General features: G+C 36.5%; 1 protein-coding gene across 1 annotated transcript; it reads left to right on the top strand.

Moving 5' to 3' along the window:
• The first annotated feature begins 49 nt into the window (after nucleotides 1-49).
• On the top strand, nucleotides 50-10,258 carry st6galnac4 (ST6 (alpha-N-acetyl-neuraminyl-2,3-beta-galactosyl-1,3)-N-acetylgalactosaminide alpha-2,6-sialyltransferase 4). The gene is made up of 6 exons (XM_026928659.3): nucleotides 50-254; nucleotides 701-771; nucleotides 1,026-1,160; nucleotides 1,616-2,025; nucleotides 4,281-4,388; nucleotides 4,892-10,258. The coding sequence occupies exons 2-6, from the start codon at nucleotides 760-762 to the stop codon at nucleotides 5,070-5,072; spliced, it is 846 nt and encodes a 281-aa protein (XP_026784460.2). The 5' UTR covers nucleotides 50-254; nucleotides 701-759; the 3' UTR covers nucleotides 5,073-10,258.
• Nucleotides 10,259-11,641: the final 1,383 nt, after the last annotated feature.

Here is an 11,641-nt window from a genome sequence, read left to right as displayed (position 1 = left end):
CATTAGGAGCAGAATACTGATCACGTCCCTTTAAATACACACCGTGCAGATTTTTACTTTGTAAAAAAGGCTTCCCCCATATAGCAACATGCCCCATTTCACATACTCCTTATATTCTTTCAGCTTTCTTTACTTCCTGTTATTCAAACATGACCCGTTTTAATTTACCCAAATAAAAAGACGATGATGTCGGAACTAAGTATCTCGATGACTTCTTTACTCCGGAACATAAACATGAGCGTGCCGAGGAAAATGTAAGAATGCTGATTTCCTCAGCTAGCTTATCATTTTTTGTTATTAAATATTGTTCTGTAATTAATAACAGATAAAATGACACTTTCCTGAAATGTATTATATCATATCAAAACATATTACAAAGGTATTATGGCTTTGCGAATCGTTTTTGTTATGATTTTCCGGAATTGCTTCGCCTGTTGCTGGCACGAGCCAACACGGACTGTATCTAAAACGCCTCTGTGCTCCCTATATAAGTGCACTACATAGGGTTTGGAATAATGGCTCCTACACTCTAAGTAGTGTACTGTGTTTTCACAAGGGAGGCATTTGGGATTCAGCCCGCTTTAATACCAAATCCTGATTAACAAATGACGAGCAAACTCAATGTTATGATTGTTATGTTATTGTCTAATAATAATTGTATTAATTATTGATTATTCTGCTTGTTTTATTCTTGTTAAAGGATGACTTGAGTGAAAGTAATTTGCGACGTGGTGGAAGAGCCTTAGGCTTCAGCAGGATATGAAGTCTCTGGTATGATGGCTTTATTCCTCTCTGCTGTAAAATCTGGGAACATAGATAATAAGTGGGATAAAATACAGAATATAAACATCTGGATTTTGAAGAATGTTCTTCCTGACAGATCTGCATCAACTAACCTGATGTGCCTTTTCTTTTTTAAAATGATGTGCTTTTAATTTAATGTGATAAATCACTGATGTCATACTGTGTTCATGCCAAATTGAATAATTTTCTGTTTTTTTGTTTTTTTTTTAATATGCATACAGAAGTTTCGTTGGCTTTTTCTCCTCCTGATCACCGTTTCTCTGCTGCTCTGGTACAATCACATTACCAAAACAGGAGAAGTAGATCTGGGACTTCGTAGCTACGTGAGAATTTCACCTGGCAAGTCAAGTTCACGCGTAGGTTTCCTGCTTTATTATCATTTTTGTTCTTTTGTCTGTGATTTTCTGTGTTTCAGTGGTGGAAATCACAACACACTCCAATCAAAGTTATTATTGCTATATTATTATCTGATTATATGATTATATGATATATTATTATCAATTATATAATTATATCCAATAATTATTATTAAGGAATCAAATTGCAGTTTTTTTAATGGGTTCTATGGGTATTGTACAACTATATAAAAAAAAATTAATAGTTTGTTAGTAAAATAATCTGTACTGAGCGGGTCTGTACATTTTTTTTTACAGTTAAAAGGGGCTCATGATTGTAAAAAGTTTGAGGATGTAATAAACTGCCATAAGGCAAATATGATTATCAGAATTTTATATTGGGACAATTGTTAAGAAGAAACCTTTTTAACAATTAATACACATACTTAAACAACTGTTTAAATTCCTTGCACCAGTACCTGGTGCTGCACTGTGCCCGCTGCGCCGTGGTCTCCAGCTCGGGCCAGGTGCTAGGCAGCAGACGTGGGCGTGAGATTGACGGGCATGAATGCGTGATCCGCATGAACGCAGCGCCGACACATGGCTTTGAGGCTGATGTGGGCAACAGGACGACTGTCCGTGTCGTCTCACACTCCAGCGTGCGACGCCTGCTGCACCTTGAGGCCTTTTTCTTCAAGCAAGAGGCAAACACACACTATGTGGTTTGGGGTCCTGAGCGGAACATGAGGCACGACGGCAAGGGACGAGTGTTCAATCTGCTGACAAAACTGGCATGGAAATACCCGGACGCGCACATCTATGCTGTGAGCAGGGAGAAGATGATGCAGTGTGATCGCATCTTCCAGAACGAGACCGGCAAGAACAGGTAGTCATAACATTGCTATTGTTCACTGTCTGAAAAAATGGTTCTAATCTGTATCTTTCCTTGTCGCTGGGATGGTACACACTTTGTACCATGAGTATGTATCTTTTAGCTAGAAAGGTGCATGAAGGACACATTTAAAGCTTTACTCTAAAATAATTAAGGTCCATTTATGTGCATTTTTAAAGTTACACTATATCCACATTTCCAGGTCAAAGATGCATATTAAATGTAAAAAGGTGTACTCTTGAGAGAACCACCCAAGCAACAAGGAAAGATATAGTGTAACATTTGGTTTCTGAGGTTGTTGTCATGTTTGTCATCACAAACTTAATGCTGCAAGCAAACCTAAGATGAATGTACTGCTAAAATAAAGTGATGGCCCCATTCTACTCTGTTCATCAGTGGAAACCAGGCTGGCTACACAGCATTCAGTAATCACTACAGTGCTGACCTGTTAGTAACAAGCAATCTGCACTAAATGTTTTTACAAACTATATATCATTGCTATTATTTATGATCAATCACAATTGTTCCAGTCCGTTTAATGCACCCTGAACTTCATCCAGCTGTCATGTAGAATACAACTGGGCCTATCATTTCTGCTTAAGGTGCAATATTTGTGTATTAGGATGGTTGTATTAGGTTGTTGTCTGAGATGTTTGTGTTGAATGTATCGTGTTGTGACCAAACACCAAGAAAAAATCCAAATACATGTAAATGTGTATGGTGAATACAATTATTCTGATTCTTGGTGCATTCAAGTCATGTCGGAAAGGTTGTATTTACAAGTCGAGCGCACATGAACGCAACCACAAAGTCGTAATTATGAGTGGGAAATTCAGGATTTTCTTTGAGCTCCGAGTTTCTGAGGTGGGGGCGTGTCAGGAAGAAAACATGGTGGAATCAATGGATCTGTAGGTGACGGTAAATTAGCTGAAATTGAATGGGGATTTAGCAGTGACGTCTTTGTCAGGCTTTTTTTTTTCATTATATACAATAAAACAAGCTAATTGCCTGCACAAAATATGATAGCATTGTATGATTACGATATAATATGTAACGATAAAGTTTACAATCGCCTCATAAATTGATTATAAACATAAAAAAGCAAAACACGCCTGATGTGTCTTCTTCTTTCTTCTTCATTTTCTAGAAGCAGAGTTAAGAAACCTTGCTGTATTTTTGTGTAGTTAATTAAGAGAAGGTACACCACCATAAGCTCTGACCAAAGTGACTTGAACGCACCTGACGTCGTAATTACGACTTCTCAACTTCCCAGGAGGACTTGAACGCACAGACTGATTCTGAAAGGGAGCAAACAAATTTTTTAAGTATCTTAATGTCACCCCAGTCAACAGCGGTTCTGACCACTGATGTAGTGTACAAGACGATTAATACAAAAGTGCACGGAAAAGAAAATGAGTCTCTAAGTGTACATCTGCAAAATGGAACAACAAGAGAGATCCCAGCACCACTGCTGTGCCTGATACATTCATACCAGCAGCACACGGTACTGACTTCACTACCATGTCAGTGTTCCTGCTGTGCTGAGGACTATCCACTACCCAAACACTATCTGCTCAGCAGTGGTTCCTTTCATTTACAGTTACATTTATGGCATTTGGCAGACGCCCTTATCCAGAGCGACTTATAAAAGTGCTTTGAAGTCTCTATCAATAAATACATTCTGGTACTGGTTCGCTAGGTCACAAATTAAGAATGCCATCAGTCCAGAAACTCTGTTGGGGAGGTGATATAGTAACAAGCACTCAGACAATAAAAAGGTCATCATTTTTCATCATACAGGGAGACTGAAGCTACTCTGAGATACTACAGAATCAACAATAATATACAATACAACAATTCAAGTGGCCAGAAAATAGATCCAACTGAGTCAAGTAGATAGTACACAAAATCAGAATTTGCAGTAGAACATTCAAGATCGAACAGCTAAGTTGTTTCACTAACTTTCCATTGATGCGGTGTTTGACAAATTGTCCACACCAACAGAGGCTATGGTAGATAACTGTACTGCTACAACATGCACCTTTATGGTTTATCCTAATAACCATGTACCTAAATTTCCAATGGATGAAGGTACACGTAATGTAGTGGCAGTTGCATGGATGACACACAGCAACACAACACAGTGCACAAACAGGAACAATTGTTTATTAATGAATTATGGATCAGACGGTAATTATTTTATCAGCTGATGATCTCTCTCTCTCTCTCTCTCTCTCTCTCTCTCTCAGAATGAAGTCGGGTGCATTCCTCAGCACCGGATTTTTCACTATGATTTTTGCGCTGGACGTGTGCGACAGCATTAACGTTTATGGGATGATAGATGGCTCATATTGCAGGTGAGTGTGTGTGCGCATGTGCATTATGATTTGTGAGGTTTGTGAGATCTCCAAAAGGTGAGGAGAAACATTTCTATCAGTCTGGATATTTTCCTTAAACTGAACGACTAAATTCTCCTTTGAGTTAATAATAATAATAATAATAATAATAATAATAATACTTGTAATTATTATTACTACAAAGATTACTAAGAAATTAGGCATGTACAGCCAACTGTCACAACAGTAAGACTAGATAAAGAGGCTGTCAATCAAGCAGACCTCAGGAATATACAAGAAGTTGAGTTCTATGTCCACACAGTAAAATGGTAAAAGTCAACAGAGAAAAGGGAACATACAATATGTTTTTTGTTTTTTTGTTTATTTGTTTGTTTGTTTTTTCATTTTGGGAACTCTTTGGAAAATGAATTGAGTTTACCGAAATCTCTCTTTGATGGAAATGAAAAACCTACCTTGCACAGGCTTTAAAGTTTGTGTGTGTGTATTTATGTGTGTGTATGTAGTCTCACCAATTACTCTTCAGTGCCCTATCACTATTACGAGTCGAATCGTCTGGACGAGTGTGGCATGTACAAAGTGCACGAGCGTGTGCGGAGAGGCGGTCATCGCTTCATCACAGAGAAACAGATCTACAGACGCTGGGCCTCACAGGGAAAATTAAAATTCCAATATCCAAAGTGGTGAACTGAACAAGAACCCAGACACCTCCGTGCTAAGGAATAACGCACTTAGAGTCCTTCCTCAAACTGCAGTAAGACGTCCAAAAAAAGACGAAAGCGGAACCATCATAGGAACTGTAATCATGTTACATTAATTTTCAACCATTTCAATATTTATCCATTTCATCTAGCTTTTGATTTACTGTTGATTAATTACAGCAGCTGGTCTGTTTTTATTTTTTATTTTTGTTTTGTTATGTTTCTGATTTCATAAGGAAGCCCAAAGGGGAAATCAGCATTTATCTTCCTTTGAATAGTATTATTTTTAAGGCTGCACTTGTTGTTAAGCCGTGTGAGATCACATGAGGCATCATGTTACAGGAGATATGACAAAATGAGAGTGGTTATATGAGGTTACATACGGCTATGCCTGATAGTTTCATGAGGCTGTGTGAAGTTATACAGCTTTTCCTACAAGTGCTATGGTTACTAATCTGAATCCAGATGTGTCTGGTCCTGGTGTCTGTGTGTGTTTCTCATCTGTAAAAATAAGAGTTCCCTGTTGGACTTTGGGTGGTGACTTATAACAGGTACCGAATCCAAATGATACAAAAACAGGAACATTGCTTATTTTACACTAAAGGGGCAAGAATAAAGTAGCATACAGTTTGCACTATAAATAAGCAGTTCATCTCTCAAATTCTGATGACTGCACTGTGCCAAAATTAGTGGTTCCTCTATTTTACAGACCTGCCAACCTTTACGCGTTTTGCGTGGAAAGCGCATTTTAACATAAACGCACGGTGTTGAGTTAACCAGTCTATGGCTTTGGCTGAATGAGTGTTGTGATGACGTCCCATGATGCGTCTTGGCCCAAATCTGTGGGGGAAAAAAAGAAAATCTGCAATAATTTTGAAAAATTTGCAACCTCCTCCAAATATTGCAGAGTTTGCTTGAGTTTACGTTAATTTTTTCAAAAAAGCTTGAAATCCTGGAGGGTTTGGTTAACACTCAAAATTACACAAAAAGAGGCTTTTTTTCCCCTCTATAAATATGTTAAAATAAACCAGTCAACATGTGAATATGAAATGATTGACAGTTGTGCAAGTGTTTTGAACTCTCCAGTATTAGTCCCGCCCCTTTCCTTTATCTCACATTAGTCTCGGCTCCTCTTGAGTGCCTTCGCTTTCTGTTAAGGTAAATGGAGAAGATTTAGTGTACCTTTGTGCGAAATAAAATCCATCAACATTTGCTCAACAGTAGCTTTATACTGTATTGGTAATATCGGTTAAAATTTTGTCTGAAAATATTAAAAAACGCCATATTTTCTGCCAAAAGAGAAAATTAATTTTCTGTATTTAATAATTTAATACACTTTGTGTAAAATTGAACACTTTACAAATAATTGATAGTGTTTTAAAACACAGCATGAGCTCCTGGAACGGCCACTGCAGCTGCATTCAAATATATACATGAGGTTTTACGGTAACTAGAAGGCAAGCGGCTGCTCCGGCCAACCCCCAAGCTCCCCATGATTACTGTAAAACACCATATATACATGCACTACATTTTCTACCATATGCAAATGATCTGTAAAAGAACTATGTTAAAAATGTATTGTTTTTACAAACACCACCACGCCCGCTGGGACAAACCCTAGGTCTGATTTTGGATCCTCTGAGCTGCAATAGAACTGCTTCAGAGGTAAATGCAGCCAAATCAGTTAAGCTACTGGTCAACAATGTAAATTACCAAATGTAGAACTCGAAACAAAGATCACAGCAAAATTTTGCAGACAAAAAACAGGTCTGAAGGCTGATCGTGGAATCTTTGGCTAGTTGCGCTTGCTAACTTCAGGAACCAACACAGGAAAACAGGGAATTACACACTGCTGCTTTAATCTTTTTTCTTTTCAGATTTAACATCAGTATTACTAAAAGCAGGAGTGTTCCCCTTTGAAAGCCTTGAATTGCATACAGACACTTGCAGTGTGATAATGTTTACAGACCGATGACTGTCTAGCAGGTCTGAGCGATAATATATTCAAAATAGATCATATTTTATTATTATTATAGGCCCTTTATAATGCTGTCTCTACTCCTGCAGTTCATTCGGCAGGAATCTGGGCAGAACTGTTGCTCTGACTGAGGAATATGTTTACAAAAGTTAACTGCATATATCATAGCTTTCATAACCTCATTCTCATGTTGAAATTTGAAACTACTGATCTTACGAGCAACATACGAATGCTCCTAACTTGCATTAGCTATTTAATCTAGCTATGTTAGTCATTTCACTGTTTGATACAAGACCTAACCTCTATAAAACATGAAATAAGAAATAAGTTTGATTTAAAATGTCTAATTTGACAGGTACAGATCAATACGCAAATGATAATAATGCATATATAAAAATGTAACATTGGCATATGCATTCTGGTCAAACCAAAGGAATCCATGAACATGCTGCTCTTTTATTTATCTGCTTCTATGTTTCATTCATTCATATGAAATTCTCAACAGGAAATATGCTAGCTAAAATGTTTACCTGTACAGACTGTGATCACAGCCATGGATCGCAGTCATGGATATTTCACTGGAATTTTAACAAATGTTTTATGATAAACTGATACTGCTGTTACATTAAAACCTGTTCTAGGAATGTATTATTTAATTTTTTTTCCCCCCCCCTATGATTTCCCTGCTTCTTTTGAGCTAAAACATTATGTGGGATTTTTAAAGCACTGATTCTCATTTTATTTACGCTATTATGCATATTGAATGTGTCTCGTGTTACAAACTACAAAGCAATCTGTTGTTTTAATGGCACTTTATGCAGTATGTAAATTGCTCTCTGTTTATGAGCTAGGCTTTTATGTAGAGAATGTCAGCTAATTTGTGTGGATTATGCATGTTTTGTATTTTTAAGCTGTACATTGCACTTTCAGTTATGTAGTACAGGAAGTCTCTTTCACTTTATTTGCTTAAAAAATGTTATGTTAGGAAAAGATTATTAATGTCATAATGGCCTGGGAAAACCCTTTACATTCAAATTTTTTCCTTTTTTTTTTTTTTTTTTTTTTTTTTTTTTTTACAATTAGTTCTGAAAAGTATGACATAAATTAGAGAAACAATACATTTAAATTTGTAGCTGCAATAATAAAAATGTACGACTGGTCCATTGTTGTCAATAGCCCCTTCTACTGCTACCTTAAACCTGATACATTTTTAACACCTATTTGCAAAAAATAATGCAAAAATATAAATAAATAAATAAATAAATAAATAAATAAATAAATATAGTTTTCATTTGACTCACCCTTGCAATTCAAACAGAAGTAAAGTTCTAATATTTTGAAATCTGAGAGAGCATTGTAAATTACAGAGTCTGTTCTGACCAGCACAGGTGCATTGTTGAAATTTTGACAGCTAGTATACATAAAAATATTTTGGCCCAAACCTTATTTTTCATTTCTTGCTTGTTTGCGAGAATTCAGCCACAGCAACATCCAATGTGTTTTCCCAGTCCACCACACAATTTGCTGTAGTGTCAATATTTATTTTGTATTATATGTGCTATAGCAGCATTTGATGTATGAAATTAGATTTATGTCGAAAGAATTGAAAATCATTTTTGGAGTATCAAAATAATTGAAACTCCTCGACGAAACATGGGAATTAGTCTTCAAAAACAAAAGCCCTTTTTGTTTACAGTGTTCTGCTCTTTATTTTGTCTGTTCTTCACCATCACCTTTACTAGTTCACTGTCGGCTTTTTCCTTTCTGGTAGTGCGGTTTTCAGTTATAATTCGGGCACAAATTTCTTGAGTGGCCTGGTTTTACAGGATTACAGGATCTCTATTGACTAATGAGGTTTGGAGTGACGTCTCAGTTCTTTCGCAGTAGAAAGAAAGTGTTCTGTGCTAAGTGAGGTCAACTAGCTAGCGCACTTTAAAGCGGTTGTAACGTGACCATTTAATGTGATTTTGGATGATGATGAAGTTTTGGGAAGTAAAATAATGCTGTTTGCTAATGTCTCAGATATTTGTGAAATGATTCAAAAGTCTTTCTTGAGATTTTTTACATATAAAATCACTAAAAAAAAAAAAACACTTGGAAAGTTAGAACACTTGGAAAAACACTTCGCTTTCTAAAATGTTTTTTTTTTTAAATCCTTTATGAAAGTGAGACCTTCTGTTGTAGAGTTTCCCAACGAGTGACAACCAGAAAAACCTTTACTTTCCTAGATGGAACCTTTGCTTTTATTATGATACTTTTAAAAAAAATTACATTTAATCCTTTCAACACAAATCTGATTTCATAATTTAGTCCTCAAATATGTCTGTAGAAAAAAATGCTGCTTGCTTTCTTATTTTTGTCTCTTTTTTTAATGTCAAAATAATATAAATAATATATTATGTTATTATATTATATTATTATATTATATATTAATATATATATAATATATAATATATTTGCTATAACTATAGTTTCTATTTGTCATTTGGTCCTTAATATTTTCAGCCAATCTGATGTAACCTGTATTTTACTTTAAACTGTAAATCTTATTTTTTTTTAACCTTGATGCATATAATGCATTGAGCTACCTGAACATTTGTTATTAATAACTAAAAAGCTGCTTTACACCTACTGTGATTTTACAATCTCCAACAATATTTCGCATCTATATTTTCAGTAAACATAAAGCTGGGGTCGTAGGATTATGTCCTGAACCAATTGTTGTTGTTGTTTGTTTTAAAAATTTTTTAAACAATTCTTTTAATTGTAAAATTTATTTGATTTATTTAATTCACCACAACTAGATTTGCATCCAGAAATATTTGTGTAGCAACATTTCAAGCCCTACAGCAGGACTGCCCTGATAAATGATTCATCTCATCAGTTTCGATCAGGGAAATCACACTGTACTTGACACCAGTGCCCAATGTTCTGGGACTGGAGTTGTGCACCACTGCAGCACACATTCATGCTTTTATACTGTCACTTTAATGTAACCAGGCAACCTTTGATACAACTTTGATATAACAGCATATGTTTTTGGCTAAGAAAATGAATATGTGTATGCTAATAGCTAGTTAAATGTATTGTATTTCTAATTCATAATCCAGTTAAATCACTAATAACACATAAAACTGCATTGTCAAACATCTTTAAAATAAAGTATCTGCTTTGCCAAGACTTTGACTCCTTTGTGTTTCTGAATTGACTCCCTCAGAAGAGTCATTTAGGTATTTGAACTCATTCCATCTCAAATCGCTCATTACTGACTCTGGTCATTTTTCAGTTCTGAAAAGGCAAAGAACAGGCGTGGGTTTCAAGGTAGAAAGTTCTTGCCGAAGGCATATAAAACATTCCTGTAAGTGCTGTGTCCATGCCTTTACATGCCCTGCCACCTTAAAAAAGATTGAATCTAGCACTCTAAAGCATCCTGTTTGTTCTTCTGTGGAAAGGTTCCAATTAGAAACCCATTAGAATCTAGAACCCTTAATCATCCTAAGAACCCCAAATGAACCAATCTAGGATGGTATACTACTTATTAATTGTAGTACTGGAAATTACATTCACCATCCACTTTATTAGGAACACCTGTATACCTGCGCATTTATGCAGTTATCTAATCAGCCAATCAAGTGGCCGCAGCACAATGCATAAAATCATTGAATCAGATCAAGGTCAAGAACTTCAGTTAATGTTCACATCAAAGATTGAATGGGGAAAAAATGTGATCTCAGTAACTTTAACTGTGGGATGGTTGTTGGTACTAGCTGGGCTGGTTTGAATATTTCACATCCATTTCAGAACCACATCAGGTTCCACTCCTGCCAGCCAAGAACAGGATTATTGAAGATTAGAAAAAAAAAAATTAACCTGGTCTTTTCCCCGTCTTCGACTGTCCAGTTTTGGTGAGACTGTGTCCATGATAGCCTCAGATTCTTGTTCATAACTGAGAGGAGTGGAACCTGATGTGGGTGTCTGCTGTTGTAGCCCATCCACCTCAGTGTCAATATGCACTTAAGCAAATTCCAGTCTGGCTTTTTTTGTTGTTTTTCTTTCAACAGTGAAGTCCTCCTGTGTCTTCTTCCACTGAACCAACTGCTACTCGAAAAGTGACGGATGGTGCGATCAGCCACTGATGTACCTTGACCTTGGAGTTCAGCTTGTATCTCTTTGGAAGTTTTCATTAGTAGGGTATACACTATATGGCCAAAAGTATGTAGACACCAGAGTATTGAACATCCCATTCTAAAACCATGGGCATTAATACTGAGTTGTTCCTCTTTTGCTGATTTTGGAGTGTGGCTGTCGGGATATGTGCTCATTCAGCCACAAGAGCACAAGAGGTTGGGCACTGATGTCCGACAAGAAGGCCTGGTGCAAAGTTGATGTTCCAGGTAACCCCAGAGGTGTTCAGTAGGGTTGAGGGCATGGCTCTGTGCAGGCCACTCCAGTAATTCCACAGCAACTTTGGCAAACCATGTCTTTATGGACCTCACTTTGTGCATGGGGCAGTGTCATGCTGGAACAGGTTTGGGCATCTCAGTTTCAGTGAAAGGAAATCTTAATGCTAGAGTATA

This window comes from Pangasianodon hypophthalmus, chromosome 15 (genome assembly GCF_027358585.1).
Source record: "Pangasianodon hypophthalmus isolate fPanHyp1 chromosome 15, fPanHyp1.pri, whole genome shotgun sequence".
Lineage (NCBI taxonomy): Eukaryota > Metazoa > Chordata > Actinopteri > Siluriformes > Pangasiidae > Pangasianodon > Pangasianodon hypophthalmus.
This window is presented reverse-complemented; position numbering and strand designations above follow the sequence as displayed.

Coding starts and splice junctions, on each gene's coding strand:
- st6galnac4 (XM_026928659.3), top strand. Junction 1,161..1,615: donor CTGGCAAGTCAAGTTCACGC/GTAGGTTTCCTG, acceptor TCCTTGCACCAG/TACCTGGTGCTGCACTGTGC. Junction 4,389..4,891: donor ATAGATGGCTCATATTGCAG/GTGAGTGTGTGT, acceptor GTGTGTATGTAG/TCTCACCAATTACTCTTCAG.